This window comes from Schistosoma haematobium, chromosome 2 (assembly GCF_000699445.3).
Source record: "Schistosoma haematobium chromosome 2, whole genome shotgun sequence".
In the NCBI taxonomy this organism is placed as follows: Eukaryota; Metazoa; Platyhelminthes; class Trematoda; order Strigeidida; family Schistosomatidae; genus Schistosoma; species Schistosoma haematobium.
In genome coordinates this window covers 35,480,401-35,501,617 of record NC_067197.1, presented here as the reverse complement: position 1 = coordinate 35,501,617, position 21,217 = coordinate 35,480,401, and the positions used below count along the sequence as shown (strand labels likewise).

Genomic DNA, 21,217 nt, shown 5'->3' with positions numbered 1-21,217 from the left:
GGTATGCACTCACCGATCTTGTTCAAATTCAACTCATCTGTAGACGCCAGTGAATTTTTAAATTCCTCCAATTCATTGATACAAAAACAGATTTTCAAGGATATTTAGACTCTTCCGGATAAAACACCATGCCAGCGAAAAGCAGGAAGAAATAAATACAGACCATCAGCGTCAAACTCTCAAACGCATCATAATCCTAATGGTTGTAAAGTTAAGTTCGATTCTAAGAGGACGTCTAGCTTAACAACTTTGCTGCCACCGAAAAACTCTTCTGAATCTCACAAAGTTCAAAACCCAGAAGAAAGTAATCCCGATGTAGGTGGTGTCCATCCTCTTAAGAATGTTGACTTAGATTCAACCCGAAGTAGTTGTGCTGATGAAGAATGGGATAACACAATCCAAACCCCTGTTAGTGCAACACCCAGTTACAGTAACTGTGCAACGGATAACAGGAAAACTAATCATAACATTCATATAACTGACCACGCACTTAACGTTGATATATTCGAACCTCGCAAACCATCGCAAGTATGTTTAACAGCACACAATCCTCTCCAACTTATGAAGAAGCCAAAATCAACCAGAAACCTTGGAAATCAACGTCCTAAACACGTTAGCCATACGTCAGGTATAAATAGTTATCGGAATTGTAATTGGCCACTTGGTCACAACCATAGACCTGATAGCCTTCTTGGTCCGGCTCCCAATATGTACAGTATGCCCTTATCAGATGTTATATCCAATAGCAATGAGAAGACTTTTTTTGTAATTCCGCCGGCTTTCCTGCCGGCAACGGTAAACATATTTCACATGATGACAAAGTGGTTGAATCTATTTCCCCTCGCAACACGACTCTTACCTTAGCTAATCCTACGAGTATTCATGGAACTACCAATTACGATTTATACTCTAACCTGCTTCACCATGATAACTGAGTTTCTTATTCTTTCGTTCAATGCCCGCTCTCTGCTCAATAAAATTATTCATCTTAAAACTCTTTTATTCCTTGTAAATCCAACCATTGTACTTATTACGGAAACGTGGTGTAATTCATCTATATCCGATCATTCCTTGAATGTAGATAACTACGTTTTCTTTAGAACCGATAGATGTCATGGAATAGGAGGCGGTACAATTATCTATGTCCGTTCAGACATCCAAGCGTGCAAATTTGAGGATAAATCCCTTGTCGCTATAGACGACTCCACTTGGGTTACTGTAAACTGTGGATCCCAAAATTATTTACTGGTGGGATGCATATATAGACCACCTCATGCGGACACTAAGTTTGACAAATTACTAACAAACATATTTTCCGTTGCTTCGCACCAACCGCATACTTTTAAAATCATCGGAGGTGATTTTAATCTGCCAAAAATTACATGGTGCTTGACTCCGGTACCAGGTCGATATCACAAGCTAGTTGAAACATTAGAAATTTGTGGATGGGTTCAACAGGTCCGAAAACCAACCAGGGGGAATAATACACTTGATTTGTTGTTCACAATCAACATAGACTCTGTCTCAGTACATACCAGTCATGAGTTTTTTATGAGTGATCATAGAGTTGTATTGAGTATTATTCACTCTTTAAACGCCATACAATTGAACTCTAAAGCTTCATTGATGTACCAAAGCAGACATTTTGATCAACAAACATGGAAACGGACTGGAACTTTCATTCAATGTTTACCATGGGAAACTTATTTTACCACAAATAATGTTGACATTGCGCTTTCCAATCTATACCACAACCTGATATATTGTCTTGACTGCACTGCTCCAGTTATTGGCCGTGTGGCTTATAATGCTAATAGGGGCCAAAATACTTTTAAAAGAAAGCTGAGGAAATTAAAATACCGCTACTATGAGCAGAATGATGTGTATGCACTTCAGAGTATACTTAAATTAATAGACAGAAATGCTTCATCTAAACTTAAGTATTTCATGAATATAGAAAAAAAGCTTTACGTAGTAAAAGCCCAGAATTATCAATACTTAGGCTTTTTAAATCACGTGTAAAATCAAATTCCCTTGGTACGACTAAATTCTTCATAGTTAACGGAAGCATTTTTAACGACCCGAATACTATATGCGAACAATTCAGCAAGCACTTCTCGCAGTGCTACAAAACTGGAACTGAAAACCCCATCACTACATTTCCAATGCTGACATCTAGACATCTGTCGAAAATTGATTTTACACCCTCCAACATCAAGCAGGCCATAGCTGCCCTGAAAAAGTCTTATGATGGTGGACCTGACGGGATACCTTCATCATTTGTGAAATATGGAAGTAGAGAATTTCCACTATTTTGTTTGAAACTTTTCAATCTATCTATGGAATATGGGACCTATCCATCTGTATGGAAAACATCCCTTATCACCCCTTGATTCAAAACAGGATCACGTAGTGATATTGTTAACTATAGGCCAATTAATTTGACATCCATGCTCTCAAGAACCATGGAAAAAATCAGCCACAAACAGCTACTATCATTTTTACTTTCGGCTAGTCTGATCAGCCCATCCCAACACGGGTTTATGACTAAACGCTCATGTTTCACATCGCACCTGGAGTTTTTTTATCAAATTACCCAGAAAAGAGATGTTGGTCAGTCAGTGATAATTCTTTACTTCGACTTTAGTAAGGCTTTCGACAGTGCCTCACACAAACTTCTTCTTTTAAAGCTCTCTTCATTTGGCATACAGAATCCCCCTTTATCTTGGCTCAAATCTTTTTTAGAAGAACGTAGCCAAATCGTTCGCTTTGGATCTTGCTACTCTAAACCTGTGAATGTAACCAGTGGGGTTATACAAGGAAGTGTGGTTGGTCCATTACTCTTTCTCCTTTTTATCAATGATGTGTGTTCCCTCTTTCAGTATGGTAAGCCTTTCCTTTTTGCTGATGACCTGAAAGTAGTTTATTCATTCTCTTCTCCCACGAAAGAAAGCTATATTCCAGCGGCAATCCAAGAGGAAATAAACAAGTTGTACGAATGGACTATTTCGTGGAATATGCCGCTTAATGTTGACAAAAGTGGATTTATTCACATTGGTCGCTGTCTTAACTTAAATCTGACTGTACAGACACATACACTCAAACCTCTCAACACTGTTCGTGACCTGGGTTTAAGATATAGCAATAGTCTGAACTTTTCTGAACACATTATATCTCAAGTATCCAAAGCTAGAAAGCTGATCGGATTGATAATGATAAACTTCAATAATATCGAATCGAGATTGTTACTATACAGAAAATGTATCTTACCCATTCTTGAATATGGTATTTTAGTTTACAGTAATTGTAGACATAATGACCTGATTAGAATTGAAGGTGTTCAGAGAAAGTTCACCAAAGCTGTTCTGGGGTATTCTGATAACAAAGACTATTACCAAAGATGTCAACAACTCAACTTAGAACCTCTTTGGATCAGACGTATCAAATTAAATCTTGCCTTTATCTACCGGCTTATTAACGGTATTTCCTACTCCTCCGTATCCACCCCTTCATACCTTATGATATCATCCCACAATCTACGCAATAAGGAGAATATTCTAGCGATTCCAAGAACCCACACAAACTTACGTCAGAATTTTTTCCTTATACATATTGATATTTTATTGTCCTTTTCATTTAATTGTAACTTTCATAGCATCACTCTAAACTATAACTGCACAAACATTTATTCTAGCGTCATATCTTACTGCAATTATAAGTTATTTTTTCTTAATTATTTTTTGTTACTAATTTAACGATACACACATGGTCGTTTATTCTTGTTCTGTGTTCGTAAACACGCCTATTAGACTGTTTGCGTATTTCACGTCTCTTTTATTTCTATTCCCTTATTTTCTCCATTTCCTTCTTTAAACTCAATTCAATATTCTTCTCAATTGCACAGACCCGATTTATTATTATTAATATTCTACTATTATTGCTCTAAATTTTTTTTAAATGGCAAGTATAATGCTGACATTATTGAAAACTGTGTATTATTGCATTTTTTGAAGAAACCCGAAATGGTTTCTTCACAACACTTATGTACCCATAAGATGTTTGTGAATAATAATAATAATAACATCGTCAATTGTGGTCCCCTCCTTCTTTGTTTTGAATGATGCTTTGATGATTCTGGATCCATCAGATTCCCATCCTACAAGTGCATTTCGTGCTGCTATGGACAGCATAAGAGCGACTCCCTGAGTGTGTAGAGCATTGTCCTCTTCGTGACCGGAGTATAGCAGCATCTCTCCCGTAGCTAGCCTTTTCTGTCCAGCTTGGATCCAACGAGTTTCGCTGATTCCCAGTACTGCTAAGTTGTATCTCCTCATTTCCGTTGCCATCTGACTGGTCTTCCTGGTTTCCCACATTGTTCGAACGTTCCATGTACCTATAAAAACTTTTGCTCTGGTTGTTAGAAGGGGCATCGGCCTCGTGGCTTCCGAAGGAACTTGGCTTTCACCATGAAGCGTCATAATTCTTCTAAATGAAGACCTTCTAACTCCCAGGGCAGAGTTAAAATGGTTTGGATTATTGTTTCTGGTAAGCGTTTTTTTAGCGAGTTAGTTTTCTACGGGATGGGGACGCTAACCCCATGCCCAACCCTCCTCCTTTATCCGGGCTTGGGACCGGCAGTAACCCTATAAGAGCTACAGGCGGAGTTTCGAAAATAAAACGATCAACCAAATAGGTTTAGCTATGATAGAAGAAGCCTGGTATAAATGTTAGTTCAGAGGTGGTAACTCCACACGACCAACTTTCATTTCACTGACAAACAAAGAAACATGAATGCATAGTATTAATAATATGTATTGGGAATTCAACTTTTTTAGACACATATTCCTGTCGTAGTTCGAACGGATGTGTGTGAAAATTAGCAGCATTTGGATTGTTGTACGAAGCGGAAATTCCTAAAACAGTGCAATTTACAGTAAATAGAACTAGGTGAACACAAATAAACGCATTGTATGTAGAATTCGGAACCAGGTAGTCAATAAGTACAAAGGAATCTCTAATCCATACAAACACCACAACGTAACTCAGTAGCTCTCTAGTAATGTCAGGGTTGTGAAATAACTGTAGATATGATGAATAGTCCTAATTCGTCGGCTTGCACCTATAAATAATGGCATCTACTTCATATATACGCGTAATTGTGAATAAAACCCACATGAATTACAACCTGTATACACAGATCTTGAGATTATTCATTTATCAGACTAGATAACTCGTTACTTTGGTACATGACTACTCTCGGTCGATTTTTTTATGGTTCTGACATAAAGATTAGTTTCTCGAATTTTTAAAATTCTAAATTTGCATTGTTTACATAAGTTTCTAGTTAGATTGATGTGTTGATCGCTTTTTGTATCCTGACTCTTCATGTGTTTCGTGGAATCCTGACTTAAGAATCAATAGCAGACTCCTTTTCAAACTAACGCCAACAAACACTCCAAACGGCGTTTTCATTCTCTAAATCTTGTGGTAAACACCACAACTTAAAATACTTAAGTCTTCCGATTGTTGCCGTAAACAAATAGAACGTAAGAATTAGGAAGTATTCAGAAAGCAAACTTCATGTATTGTGTTTATCAACTTATTAACTTTAATTCGTCCAGGTGCTTGATTCCGATTTTTCTGCATAACGTGATCATTATTTGAAAGTACTTAAGATCCATTGCTCTTAGACACGAAACCTCGTTAAGTGGAAGCTGTAAGGAGAAGCTGGACCTTCACTGGAAAGCAATGTGTCAGGATTAATACAGGTTCACTAACCTACTATCCTTATTACTGAAGACTAATTCTTTTCAAAGTTATTTGATCAATTGAACTAGTGAGCGCCTTTTTAGTATCCTTACGTTTCATCTTATCAATGGTTTATGATTCGTCGTTCCTGCTGACTGTGAAGGTTTGTCTTCTTTCTGTCTAAGGAATTAATTTGACATTCTACAGGATCGCGTAACAGAAAAACTTAAGACTCTTGGTGCATTCATTGATGATGAACTTCCGGATTATATTATGGTTATGGTTGCGAACAAAAAAAGTGAAAGCGCTATGGCTAAAGACTTACAGTTGTTCCTGGGTGAACATACCAATAAGTTTACTGAATGGTGAGGGGAATTTTGACTTTATTTATTCTCTAGGCTCCACCAAACGCTTGAAAACTTAAAAGTTATAGGTCGTGGTAGGTTCTTACGTCACTTTAATCTCATGTCTTAAGACTCTAGTGGTGGACGTAGAGATAATGAAAGTGTGCGGTCTTCACGATCAAAGTCTGGGCGACGGAAGGGTCGTAAATCACGTTCGTCTGAATCTCGCAGTGATTCTCCCAAGTTCTCGAACCGTTCTAGATCGAGGTCGCCTTTAGAACCAGTTAAACATGGTAGATATGCTAATAGTTCCCGCGAACCGCACGCGGAAGTAGATGGCAGTGTAAAGGCAGCAGCAGGTGAGATGAATTAATGTGTAAACACGTTGTAGATGTATATATTTCCGAGGATAATGGGTCTTATCATATTAAAGAAGTAAGTATTTCAACAGTATGTGTTTATTGTTTAGGAGCGCAAAATCATGTCCACTTCTTCCTTATCCCGAAAGTTAGTTCAAGAAAGTGAGAATAATTCAGAACTATCGGATAAAGTTAGCAGCCTGCAATCAGTTGTTGAGGTGAAAAACTCAGATAGTGTTAAGGTAATCATTGTTTCTGTGCAGTATTGCTATAACTGATATTGTTGAAAACGCCTATACCATTTATGATGCCAGCTTTCCTCAAGGCGCACGGGGTTTCTTGTTTGTTAATGGGCATTCGATCACAGTTATCGAAACATTTCGTCTATTCGAAAACCCTTGAAAAACGATAGTGATCACATCTAGTAGTATTCGCTAAGAGCTTTAAATACTTATATGCGTATTCGATTCTGCAGTGGACGTAGTTGAAAATACATATTTTCGTAATCTACACCGATCCGTCTGTCTATAAAAGCATGATATCATTTTGTTCAGGGACTATAAAAGTCAGTAATCTTCAACGTAGGATGTGGTATATGTGTACACCGGTTCAGACTTCTTCTACACATCAGTATATTAAGATCAAATCATCAAAGTAGATACCAGAGTTGAAGGAGTAGTAACAGCATCACTGCCGGTAGAAGACTCTAAGACCTTAATCAGGGAGTTGGTGTAGTCCGACATGGCAGTCATATATAACTTTTATACCTTCTTACTATATCATAATTTGATTATCTCTCCACTTCCACTTAATTCTAGCGTCAGGAAATTAAGTATGATACGGGAGTAGCCGAGATATTTGTATCACCTAGCTTCCGAAACCTCTTTCACTATAGTTATATCAAGTGAGTTTTCGCGACCGTACCCGAACATACACTACCGAACCTCACTATTGCTAACATAGTGTTGCCACTGAAGTATCAACAATCCTTCAGAGATAATGATGGTCGAACAGAGTCCCTGGATATGGAGAGTCTACCTAAGGGATTTGTAAAACCCTGATTCTAACCCATTGATGCATATGGGCTCCAGTATCCTGAAGGAGCAAATGGCGTATGAACCTATTGTTGGTCACCAGCTACCATGGGACTGCGTCTCCTGATGTTGCCCTACTGCCTTGTGGATCAAACCTCTAGGTCGAAGGTTCCGGGTGTGGCTCCCTAAGAAAACCACATGTTGGGGTCTGGGCACCCGGGTAGTGTCATAGTCCGCACACAAATCTAGTGACTTATGTGGCGCATACGTATTCGGTACCCCTTAGTACTAATATTTATGTGTTCAAATAAATACCCTCAAATGTGAGACTCTAGATTTCACTAACGTAGGACAGGACTGCTCTCGCCGCCGTGTTGTGAATTCGAAACTTTACAGATATCACGAGGATGCTAAAGATGTCCGAGACTGGTATAAACCACTCCGGCTTTCACTATACATAGATCGGTTTCATCTGTCACGCCATCACACATGCTCATGCAAAATTAATCAGGAACATAAATAATGAAGGGAGGTATTTGTATGTTTTCACTCTACGTGAAGTGTTTGTGTACCGTTAGAATGTTACTAAACGCACACTATCCTTCTACCGATAGTATAGAAGTACATCCCTCTCTGACGAATTAAAACGAACCATAATACAAAGAAATACAACTGTTGTTGCCTGCCGACGACGATGGAATGGGATCTCTGCTGTTTCTGGGTTTAAATTTATCATTACTCAGACCAACATCGCGAGTCGAGGCAGGCGTTGATCGAGGATACGTACTACATTTCCCAAGCATTCTAGTTGATGAAGATTCACAACCTCATTAACTGGCTTGCCATTTTCCCCTTTTACTCTGCGCCTATCCTTACCATTACTCATTCAGCAATCCCTTAATATGTGAGTACTGCTTCGAGGACACATTTGGTAAAAAACTTCCAACTTTCCTATGACTTTCATTCTGTAAAACAATTGGGCATATAATTTGAGTATTGACTGTGATAAGCCATTTACTTCTTATGACTGCTACCCAGATTTTGTACTGATGCGGTTAAGAGGGTCGTTTCCCCTACATTATTCAATCGGTTCGTTGAGCCAAGTTATTTCATTCGAAATTGAACGGAAAAACAAATGTCTCTGTCTTGTACCATCATTTCGTACGTGTAAGGATCGTAGCGTACAAATATTCCTAATACTGCATGGAACGTTTATGCTGCAAAACTTAAATGTTCTTATTGATTAGTCATTGGTATTACGATTATTTTCTTATTTTTCAAGAATATATATTATTTGAAGAGAGAAAATTTGTTGCAATGAGTTGTTTCTTTTCATCATAGCATGTGAGAACAAAACAAGAGTATCCTCAACCATCAAGTTTGCTGCTTAAAAGAGCTGTGAATGAAGCTAAAGCCAGCACGATGGCAACTGAATCTAGTTTGCACACTCCAGCAAAACGAAAACCAATCGCTCGACCAATAGCTTGGTTAGTTGTGAACATATAAATAATCCTATTTTCGTTGATAATTTTTTCATAAGTTTACCTCGAAGTAAAAAATACATTTTATAGTCAACCTATTATGTTATTTTCCTATCTTTTGTTTTTAAATTTTATTTCTAATGTTAGTAAAGGACCGAAATTTTGGAGTAGACCAGTAACAAGAATTTAGATAAGTTTTTTGTAAACATTTCCCTAACCTCACTCAATGGACTATAAGGTAATGAGGTAATAATAATATTATGTAATCAAAATTAATAGAGCGGGCATCTCCAATTTGAAAAAGCTTTTTAGGGTGATTTGATAAATATTCTCGAGATTAAACAGAATTCCGAAACCAGGTAAGCAGAAACAGTGCGGTATATGTGTTATACAGTCTTCAAGCTGTGTTCATTGTAGGAAGATTAGTGATACAATTTGACTTATTCCAGAATAAGGTACGCGAAGCAGAATATAAAACTGTAACTCAGAGATTTGTGATCATATCTTTGAACTACTAAGCCATAAATACCACTTTTAGTAATGATCATACAGACTTTACCGTAATTGTTTGGTAACAGCTGCCTTGTCAAAATTTAGTAAATCTGGTTATTGCTAGCAATCATAAAACATCCATGTGTTGTTAGTTGTGAAGTAGTTGGCAAACAGTATAGTTGTCGAAGATGTATCATACTTTACGCTTCAATTTCAGTGAACTTCATCATTTAATGACATTTCTATATTCATGTCGAAACAATTAAATTGATAGAACTCCAATGAAGAATCTTGTTTTAATTTCTTAATGTTATTCTGATAAAAAACCGTTCTGAGTTTTAAGATTTATTTTCTGTCCGAAACCATCTTTTAACATCTATTACTTTCTAGATTCCATTATCTGATGTAAGTGTTCTGAATAATTGATTATAATGACATAAAAATCGAAATTGAAATCTAAGTGCTGTGTGATAGATCTCTATAACTAGAAATGAAATAATGGCTCACAACAATGTATGTGACCAGTTTTAGGATAGGAAACAGTACATCGACAACTTCATCATTTCAAGCTGACAATTAAAACAGTAGGAATAAGGATAACACAACTGGCAACTACTAACTATTGCAAACTAAGTATACTCCCTACCCACATGTTCAGGTTTGTTCTGCCACATGTAAAACTCGTTATACATACAGATAGAGCTTTATTTTTTCAATTAAGTGCGACCGATGGCAATGTATTGCACCAATGCATTTAAACTGATGAATGCTTATTTGTTGTCACTGGTTTAAGGTCTGTCAAAAAAGAGCGGTTATTACCACTTATTGTGGCTGACTTAAACCATTATTTCAATCATATCTGTGAGGGGCGGCCAGACCAAAACATGGCACAAGTCCCCCAAACGCCCTGGTATGGGCCCCCAAACGCCTTGGTATGGCCGAGAGCGGGGTGGGTTCGCCCTCCCTCTCGAAATACTCTCACACGGCCGCGCGTATACAGCCTCTGCCAGGGAAGTCCTACTCACTGCCTTCTCGTGGCGGTGGTGTTGTTTACGAAAATGAGAGGACGAAAAGCGAATGTCCGGCGCTTTAACCGGATTCCAAACCAATAGTGCACATGGGCACCAGTATCCTGCGGGAACAAATGGCGTATGAACCAATTTCCGGTCACCGGCTACCATGGGACTGCATCTCCTTACGATGCTCCACTGCCCTGTGGGTTAGACCTTTAGGTCAAAGGCTCGGGGTGTGGCCCCCTAAGATAACCACCTGCTTCGGTCTGGGCACCCGGGCAGTAACGCAGCCCACACGCAATGAACTGAAATTGTGTGGCGCATATATGTTTGGCTCACTCCTGTACCAATATATATGTGTTCAAATAAAATAAATCAAATAAATAAACAAGTCCATGAAGTCACTGGTAAGTGGAATGAGTCATATTGGTAGGTGTAGACTACCTGGTTGGGGACCACGAGATGATAGCAACCGATTATTAGAGACCCTGAATGACATCGCTCAAAATCGTTTGCAATGGCGCAGGTGCATCCACTCTTTGTGTTCTTCTGAATTCTTCATGTCCCTCTCTTTTTTCTCTTTCCAAATTTATTTCACTGTATTATACTCCTTGAATAACATCTTCAAACCCTAATTTTTCTGATTACAGCTCATAATTTTACTACATCTAGCACTACGGAATTTGAATCGACCACTGCATCTCTGTGCTAATGTGGTGTAGCAACTCGAACTGATGTACGTACGTACGAAGTTCTACGTTGTTACTGACTGATTGACTGACTCATATCTGTGAAATGTTTACATTAAATGTCATCTACTTTCTCTTGAAATTATTTACTTTTTATTTGTATTCTTTTACCTATTTTATTACTCAATAAAGTGTTTTGTTTGTCTATGTTCAGTGCTTATTTGTACTACATTTGTAGTTGAGTAAGATAAAATATGTTATTTTCTATACAGACTAAGACAGATGTCATTTGATATTATCAAATAACAATAGTATTTTAGCCATTTTGGATTTTCAATGATTATATGTTGACTGTATCAAAGCGACCATGTTTGGATAAACAATATATCCCATAATGTTGGATTTTTTTATTTAAACTTCGGCATAGAGATACTAGAGATAAACAGAAGGATTATGATTCGTTTCTATTTATTCACAATTCTTTTTAAAATGAAATTGTGAGACTGCTTATTGATTTGTAGAAAAATGAACTGAATACATCTTATAAACAACCCGCACTTGGGTAGTTAAGCACAGTTTAAAGGTAAACTTATTAAAACAGTACCAAGTAATTTTTCAAGACTAAACTTAAAACCGTTACTATTGGGAAACTAGCGGTAGCTTCGTGTTTAACGAATTATTGTTTTCCCCGACCTTTTCATCATTTGTCTATATCTGGACCATAGTTCTGTTCTTAAAACTAGGTAGTTAAGTATTCACATTATATTTGGGAAATAATACCGTGTCATACGTAAAGTAGTCACTCACTAATGACATTAAAAGGTGGTTGCGCACTATTGCGAACTCAAGTCAGACACGTAAACCTTTGGATGGGGACCTCAGTTGTCTAAAGGTTATCCACTCATTGTGATTCTTAAAGATAATAATCTCGACCACCTATGAGGTCGTAAACGCACATTCTTGAAGAGTTCCATGGAAGGACGAAACGGCTTTACAGTGCATCCACATTTTTGATGGTTCCCTAGCTAGGGTCAATCCGTGATGTAAACTATAGAACTTTAACAATCTCCACAAACCTCTGTAGCAACTTTCATAAAGTTTCATGGGATTAAAATCAATAGAATTACCGAGTAAAGTTCCTAAGGTTTTGAAAAGTAGACACATTTACTGTCATGCCAATAGTTTGTTAAGTTTTTACTACCTTTAGAATATTCGATGGATCGTTTTTCATTTGTGGTTATAATTTGTACTAGCTTGATAACTGAACTCGAATTGATCCTATTTTGTGGTATGATGTGCAATATAAAAATTTTGTAGCTAAAGGGAGACTTTTTACTCAATTTTTGTTTCAAAAAACAGTTCTGATGTGTCGTCGTCTTCACAGCCTGATTCTACAAGGTTTTTCATTACGTTATCTGGTGCCGAACCTAAATCCACACAAATGATTACTTCTCCTAAACTTCGTAATTCTTCAACAGTTGGTCGCTTGCGTTCTGTTGGGTACTTCGATCAGACAGATGTACTGAATGACAGAAAACTTCAACTGGGTCCACGCTTAGTAAATACTAAATCATTACATGGGGAAGGTAGAATAAGTGCTAAACATCGCCTTGGCCCTGTTATTCAATCCAATGGACGCGTAGTTAGTTTATCTCGAAGTGATGAAAATTTCGAATACAATTCAGGGAATGAATTTGACGATTTTGTTGAAGGTGACTACGTAGAATTAGCATGTGACGATGCATTCGGAAATGATGGAATCGGTGATGAAAACCTACAACTCAAAGGAAACTATGTACCCTTGTCAAAAATAACCCTAGCCGATAAATTAAGTCAACCAACACCACAATTAGTGGTGAATTTGAATGAAACAGATGAAGAAGAAGATGTTACCGGTTTTTTGGCTGGAGCTGAAAGACAGAAGAAAAACAGCTCAATCAAACATAAAGAAAAGATACAAAATGATATTACCACAGAATCGAAAGCTCAACCAAATATTCCAAGGTTAGAATTTTTATGATTTCACTAAAATGTATTTCAAAATTTGAATTAATGTTGTCAAGGTGTGATCTAAGTTATTGAACAAGTCAGTATCAGTTCGTAAACATGACATGGATTATAATACACGCTTGTTCATAGTAAAAACTCTTAGTTTACGATTTATCTGGTGCCTAATCACTTTAGTTAAATATTACTATTTGTTTCTTCTCTTACTTACACTTAAGCTGTACATCAACAGTATTAATCTTCCGTAGATAGATAAATATAAAATCTCAAAATCTTAAACAAATTGCCAACATAAATGAAAGATGAAAAAAAGTCCATAATCAGTAAAAAAAATCAGTGACGTCCAATATTCAGTCAGGATTTAAATGTGATCAACCTGTTCTCGTGTGCTGTTACGGGTATGAGGGCTGATGTCACTTCCCCGCTGTCCACACCGTTAAAGGGTATTTCTTGAGGAACGTGAAAAGGAAGTCAGATTAGTGTTGGTCTTAACGACCTGGGAGCATGGCCGCAGAGCTCAAGGGACAACTGCTTGAGACCGGTTGTGCACAGCCTTTTTGTGGGAAGTTTTTAACGTGTTAGCTTCGTTCTTCAAAAGGCCTTACCGCCGCAGATAAAAATCCGTGAGGTAAGGTGAGGTGCGACATTTTTAGGATCGACCTTTTCTAACCCCGTCATTCCTGTAAGAAGGCAGTATCGCTGCAGAAGCTGGTTCCTTCAGAGAAGCACCTTACTACTGTCACACCCCTCCACAGTCAGCAGTACGACTTCGCCCTCAGACCTTGAGTTGAGTTGCTGTTTTTTAATCTTATAGTTCTCCAATTGAACACATTAAATTGTATTTGAAGACATCCAATGAGAACTTAGTCATAGTTTTATAATTTGGAATAATAAAGTTGTAGTCATTCCCTATTTCAGTTCAAACTCCTAACTTATTTTTAGATTTCGTTTATATTCTTGATATTAGAAATAATATCCACTTGAATGGTCTGTTTGACTCTATCTACACCTGAAAAACAACTAAAGTAAAAACTCAATGCATCATTTATTTCAAAACCTTGTTGCCAAGACAAAAATATATTAGTCAATTCCTTAGAGTTTCAAGTAGTTTCTTCTGTCTTATAAAAAAACATAATCAAAACTTATATATCTGTTTACTTTTAGCTCATTGGAGCGTTGTAAATTCTGGCCTAATTGTCGCAATGGTAGTTCCTGTCAGTACATTCATCCCACAGAACCATGCCAGTTGTTTCCACGATGTAAATTTGGAGCAACATGTACATTTGTCCATCCACCATGTCGTTATGGAGCATTATGTAGTCGCCCTGACTGTGCTTTCACACATTCATCGAAAAAAGTATTGCGTAAGTGTTATATATATGTGATGATGCCGTTGCCGACTGATTGTTTTTTTATGAATTCTAGTTCACCATCATAATACCACTGGGTTTGCTATTCAGACAGCCAACTAGAAAAACATCTCTTTTTCGTTTAGTTCTAAATGAAGATGTGGGTTTATTTTCGGACAGTGTAACGCGTACTATTGTGACTTATGGTCCGTCAAATATCACGTAACAAAATCGCCAATCAAAATACCGACTTCTATGACCTTGTCCCTATGCTAAACCAACAACGCGTTAACAATCATGAGGAGCCTTGAGTGTCAACTCGGAATCCTTATTGGTCTTCAACATAGTAGCTTCTCGCCTAGTCCAGCCAGATCAGACTAGAACACAAATGTTAGCCTCCACTGTTTGAGTCTTATGTTTCAGACATACCTTGTTTGTTATACAAGCATACTAGGCTGCGTCACACCATAAAGTGAAAAGTATTAGTTATACAAGATCAAGCCAAAAGTAGCTGCAAGTATGGAAGACTGTAATTAATAGACTGGGAATAAATTAAGAGTGGTAAGTCGTATAATAGTCGAATGATATATATAATCTAGTTACTTAACAATTTTTCAATAGGAATATATGTGATGATAATCTATAAATAACACAACGGTTACCATCCATTTACTCTTCGTTGGGATAAACCTGAAAATTGCACGTTTTAATTCAAGTCTAAATATTTCGTTAGCAGAATTTAAATTTATTCCGATAACTGTGATCGTAGATTTCCAAAACATTTAGCAACAAAAGTAAACCATAACGGTTTTTCACATAAGCTACCATTGTCTTCCTGTAAATCTTACATTATTATATGTGGTTTTCACCACCTGATGAAGTAAAAATGATTTTTTTTACCAAACCATCTAATACTGCAAGTATATCTATATCTAAAGTTAAAAGTAAGAAATCCTAATTTACATTTAAAATAAGCATCTTTTCTTAATTGTTTTTGTCTCAAAGACATAGATAAAAGTAAAATCTAGAAAGATTTGTGCTCCGATATTAGCATTACTTGAAGCCAAGTACAAAATACAAGACTGTCCTATTAATTGGAAATGTTAACCTTAACTAAATTATCTATTTATATGATTCTCTAATGTAGTTTACTCATTTATCGATAGTTTAATTGTTGATATTATTTAATAAAGCAATACTTGATAAATCCACTTCATATAATACGAACACCACATTTGTGTCCGTAATAAAAATTTGAAAGATTATAAAACAAAGACAAAAATGAAGCTGTATATGGCGAGAACCTAACACAATCATGGACCTGTTCAAATGATTACATCACCCAGTATCTAGCTGGAATGAAAGTTGTGTTTTATAAGTAATATTATTTTTGACCAAATACTAATGTCTAAGCATCGTGATAAACACTTTTAGACCATGCCGTCCAAATTCCAGACAATATTTCACGTGTAATAATAACAACTTTATTTTCATTAAAAACAACCTATGTACGTCTAACTATGCATTCGCAGTAAATTAATTTGAATTAATGAGTTTTATATTGTTAATCAGAACCATTACTTAAACATCCCAATTTTTGTGTTATCATCTTATAGGAGACGTTGTAGAATTAATCTAGCAGTATTAATTTTCACGTACTAGTGTGTGTCTGTGTATGGGGTTACAAAACCGTCCGTTAAAACGAGTATGAATTTTTTTAATTATCTGTTTATTTTACTATTTGCGTTTTTATAGCTGTCGTATCTGCCAACCCAGCTCAAATAGTATGCCGTTTTCAAAACAGATGTACAAATCCCCATTGTCAATTTTATCATCCACCTGTTGTTGTTCAAGCCCCTCCAATCATTGTTCGAAGTTCAGCTTCAACTGTCCCTGTTTTCAATAGCCAAATCCCATGTCGATATGGTTCTGGTTGTACTAATCGTACTAAATGTCCTTTCCTTCATTCTGATTTACCCTCAGTTGATCAACTTAAATGGATTGCACCTTCCAAGAAACAACAATCATCCAATCCGATTTCCACAAAGGCAAACTCTACAGAGAAAGTAGTTAAGCCTGTAACCACGCTTAAAGAATAATGGATTAGTTGTTATTAGTGTTATCGACTAAAGCTTTCTTAAAGACTATTAGTTAACAATATCGTGTTTTGTCATGCATTTCTGCTGTTTATTTTTTTCAATTTTAATAATAAATAATTGGGAGCTCGTAGTGTTTATATATTGCTGATGGATTCAAATATAAGACATTAATAAAAAAATATTTGAACTTGAGCTGCATGCAGCTGAAAGTTTATCAAGAGTGATTTACTTTCTCGTATTTCTTAGGATTAAAAAAATACAAACGTATGAAGAAAGTGGGTTAAAACTAAGATAATAATATACCTGTAAAATTTTTTATCGATGTTTCAGTCAATAATTTATGATAACTCTGGGTTGTTGTTACAGTAAATTGTCTTACACACCATAATCTGCTGAATATTTTTATCTGACCTAGCAGTACTTGTGGATGTAGTATGTATACATACTCAACAATTATTTGCAACACCGTTGATTCATTTATATCACAACAAAGTATTTTCATACTGAATTTTAGCCATTACCCTAAGTATGTATATCAATTGTGTCAGAAATGTAATAAAACATCCGAGTATTGTTTCTTCTGGACGTCTGAATAGGAAATCAGGGCTGCCTTCGATTCGTTGGACAGGACTGTTCTCTGGAATTGTCTATTGGAGAAGGGTGTGCCTAAAAGCCCTATATACAAACACCTTAGGTAGAGTGAGGACATATAACCACCTCTCTCCGCTGTTCCACTCAAGCAGTGGGGTTAGACAGGGTTGCCCAATATCATCATCCCTCTTGAACTTTGCCATCGATGATATTCTGGAAGCAGCTCTGATGGATGTAAGTAATGGCGGTGTGGATCTGTTGCCTGGAGAAAGACTTCTCGACCTTGAGTATGCGGATGATATTGTCTTACTGTGCGATAACGGCCAAGCCATGCAATCCGCACTTAATCAGTTGGCAATTAGTGTCCGTAGGTACGGTATGTGCTTCGCACGTTCTAAGTGCAAAGTACTTCTACAAGGCTGGAAGGATTCTAATCCTGTACTCACCCTGGATGGTGAACAGATAGAAGTAGTCGAGAAGTTCGTGTATCTAGGTAGCTGCATAAGTGCTGGTGGGAGTGTGAGTGATGAGATCAATGCACGTATAATAAAAGCCAGAGCGGCTTATGCCAACCTGGGCCACCTTTGGCGCCTTCGTGATGTTAGTCTGGCTGTAAAAGGTCGGGTCTACAACGCGTCGGTGAGAGCAGTTCTGTTCTATGCTTGTAAAACCTGGCCTCATCGAGTTGAGGACGTTAGACGAATCTCTGTGTTTGATCATTGTTGTCTCCGAAGGATTGCTGACACCCAGTGGCAACACTATGTTAGTAATGCAGAGGTTCAGCATCGTGTGTTCGGGCCCATAGACGATAATCCAATTGGTGTCACCATCTTGAAACACCGACTTCGGTGGCTTGGACATGTTCTATGAATGTCGTCCCAGAGAATTCCTCGTAGTATCCTGGTTGGAAAAAGCGGAGAGTTGGTCAGTGCATGACATGGTGTCGTGGCATGAAAGAAAGCTGCAATGGGCTGGCTTCTGTTGGTCCTTCACGACTCCCTGGCTGGAGTCCGAGAGATGGTCCGACACAGTGGCTAGAGACGTTATCAGATATGGCTCAGAATAGAAGCCAGTGGCGATCCTGCTGTAACCTTCTTTTACTTTCTTCATAAAAAAACGGTTGTATCTTCCTTAACTGAAAGATTTCTTCTGATTGTACCTTTCCGTTTCCCCCATTATTATTACTATTATTACACCACCATTCACTAATCTGTGAACGTTATTGTTCTTTTTTTTCTTGTACGCACCTTACCTTCTTTTCCCATTCTTATTGTTTTGTGTAGCATATATATATATCTGGTGTCCCCTTGACCCAATATTTATGTGTTCAAATAAATAAATATGAATAGGAACTATGCTGAAATTAAATCATGCCTTAACTTTTGATGTGTTCACAAATTTAAATGAACAATCTAACTCCTTAACTCTCAGTTTATGTTAAGACAGCACACTTGATAAGTATAAATCTAGTCAGCCATACTTTAACAGGCAGTTAAATAAGTTTGATCGTAAATGCAATCATCAATACAAATATCAAAAAAGCCTTACATTAACCAATATGTATCATGTATTAAGACATGAAGTAATCAAGTCTGCACATGTCCTGATAATTTTATTTATTGTTTTATAGATAATGTATCTTAAAACTAATTATCCCAGCGAATATGCTTTGTAATTGACTTCCAAATAAGTTATTATTGTTCAACTTTGCAATAAAAATAATAACCATTCTGACAATATTCAAGTGAAATTATCGTGGGTGCACAAAAATCTTACCACTATTATTCTACGCTGTCAAAGTTGAATATGATACAATATAGTGTTTATAACTTGGGAAATGTGAGGGCTTATACCAAGTTACATAAAAATAGAACAAAACAACTTGTCCGAATATTTTTTTTATTATGTGGAATAATTAGTCATTATATCCAAATATAAGTAGTATATATCTATACACCTAGTATTATTAGTAGTAGTGGGAATAGTTTGTTTATTAACAAATTCATCGAAAGACAATGTACATACAGACAGTAACAACAACAAAACAGGTTAGAAACGAGAGAAAAAATGAAAAACAAAGGTCTAGACACTTTAGAAAAAACGATCCAGTTTTAGAGGGAAAGGTTAGCCGTAATATTCGACGTTCTCCTTTTACTCCATCTCTTAGTAAGGACAACATGAATAAAAAAAAGAAAGCAATTATATCAATTGAAAATGAAAGAAATGAATTAATGAGATAGAGAAGTTCTTTTAAGGAAAATGGAATAAGTGTGATCATGGAAGTCACACCACATGTGAATAAATAACATTCATTATTTATCTGTTTCTGAGTTTTTTTCCCCATAAACAATGTATAATCTAGTTATCTACTTATAAATCAATACTAGTATTAGTTGTTGTAGAAAAGGAATCTTCACATTAAAAACAACAAATACAATAATCATCCATTACAAGTTGGAAACACACATATGAAAGCAAAGGAATTGAAAGAATATGTATAATCCTGTTGAAAGTGTACATACAACAACAAAATATGGTCAATAAATATTTCTTTTTAACAAAAGTAAATTAGAATTATAATACTAGACGAAAAAATTACAACAGTAGTTAATCACAAATAATGACACAATTGCGACTTTCAAGTTATCTATCATTGGTGAATAGATTATGTTTTTATCGTAGAAAATAATTCCTCTAAATGTTTATAAATGAAAATATGTATGTTTGTGTGCATGTGTAAAACAGGGCAGTTATTAGTTGCATTATAAACACTGTGTAACACTCTCAACATACATGAATGATATATAAGTACACATGAATTTGATCCCTGTTTTTTTCTGTTAGTATTAGTACATTGTGTTTCAAATATTTTTAATCATTGTCTACAATTTTAATAAACATACAATATCTAACAGTAAATAGTACAATCTAGTTGTAAAGGTGATTTGTCAACAAAATCTATAACCATAAATGTATTCATTTATTATAATTATTATTCATATTTTCAGACAACATTCTAAATGAAACATAGAAAGTACTAGTGTTTTCTTTTAATTCAATGTGAGTAGAAAAATGTTTATTGCACAGAACACATTCAAATTATATGTAAACATATATGTATTTTTGAGTGCGTAAACAACCGTAAAATGTGTACATACATATCTAACAAAACGATTGAAAGTTTGAACGAGCGGAAGTAAAGATAGCGAGTTATATCACAGACGTAATACTTTTCAACTCGAAGATTCATATGTATATACGAATACCGAGCATTTATATCAATCACATAACGATGGAGAGTGTATATGAGTAGAAGGGATAGGGAAATAGATTGTACAACGATCTGTTGTTTGACGAAAAAAAAGTCAGCTTCTAGGTTGGGAAACACTGACGAAACTCACTGACTAGTTACATGAAACTAATAAACTTGATGTAGATCGATTAAATTAAAACAATACAACATTTTCCGTCTATATCCACTCTACACTACTAGTCACAATGCATAATTAGTCATAACAGTATGCAAACGTTTACAAAAGTATGTTTGGTGTGTGTGTGATTAGTGGAGTGAGCATTTGACATTTGTAATGATAAGAAATTAACTTTATCCACATATAGAATAATGATGATGACAGTAGTAATACTGTGTTCTTGGTCTTAATCAATGTTGAGACACTATCAATAGTGCTAATGTAATTTATGTCATGAACACTAGGATGATACATTGAAGAAAATAGTATAAACACCTGTCACATCACAACACAGACAAGAAGAAAAAGACGACAGTAGTGTTCACCCTGAGGAATAATAATAAACAGAACAATGATATGAGCAAACAAACGAACACCAAAATAACTGAAATCTGTTTATGCAGTAAAATCAATCAGAAAGAAATGCTTGTTTTTATCGTTATTGAAAGAGAATCTAGATGACAGTTGCACGTTTCAAAGCTAAAAGATCTTCTTCATATTTACGGATAAATTCTTCACGTTCCTGACGGGAGTGTAAAGG

At 36.2% G+C, this 21,217-nt stretch overlaps 2 protein-coding genes across 4 annotated transcripts in view; one reads left to right on the top strand and one right to left on the bottom strand.

Annotated features, from left to right (window-relative positions):
• Positions 1-5,841: 5,841 nt before the first annotated feature.
• Positions 5,842-16,750, top strand: MS3_00006816 (uncharacterized protein; the record flags this gene model as incomplete). Of its 3 annotated transcripts, XM_035732092.2 has the most annotated exons (10): positions 5,842-5,911; positions 5,956-6,113; positions 6,147-6,187; positions 6,224-6,451; positions 6,484-6,527; positions 6,562-6,693; positions 8,827-8,972; positions 12,520-13,164; positions 14,332-14,531; positions 16,272-16,615. In XM_035732092.2, exons 2-10 carry the CDS (start codon positions 6,058-6,060, stop codon positions 16,613-16,615), a joined length of 1,836 nt encoding a protein of 611 aa, XP_035588559.2. In that variant the 5' UTR covers positions 5,842-5,911; positions 5,956-6,057. The 3 variants fall into 3 exon arrangements, with proteins under 3 accessions (XP_035588559.2, XP_051068235.1, XP_051068236.1); XM_051215055.1 differs by having other exon boundaries at positions 6,224-6,527; positions 16,272-16,750; XM_051215056.1 differs by having other exon boundaries at positions 6,484-6,693; positions 16,272-16,745.
• Positions 16,751-18,315: 1,565 nt separating this feature from the next.
• The window catches only part of PLCB4_1 (1-phosphatidylinositol 4,5-bisphosphate phosphodiesterase beta-4), a 129,081-nt gene continuing 126,179 nt past the window's right edge, over positions 18,316-21,217 (bottom strand). Inside the window, exon 29 of the mRNA XM_051215053.1 lies at positions 18,316-21,199. Within this exon, the coding sequence (XP_051068234.1) occupies positions 21,131-21,199 (69 nt within the window). The 3' untranslated portion in view covers positions 18,316-21,130. The remainder of the gene's footprint in view (positions 21,200-21,217) is intronic.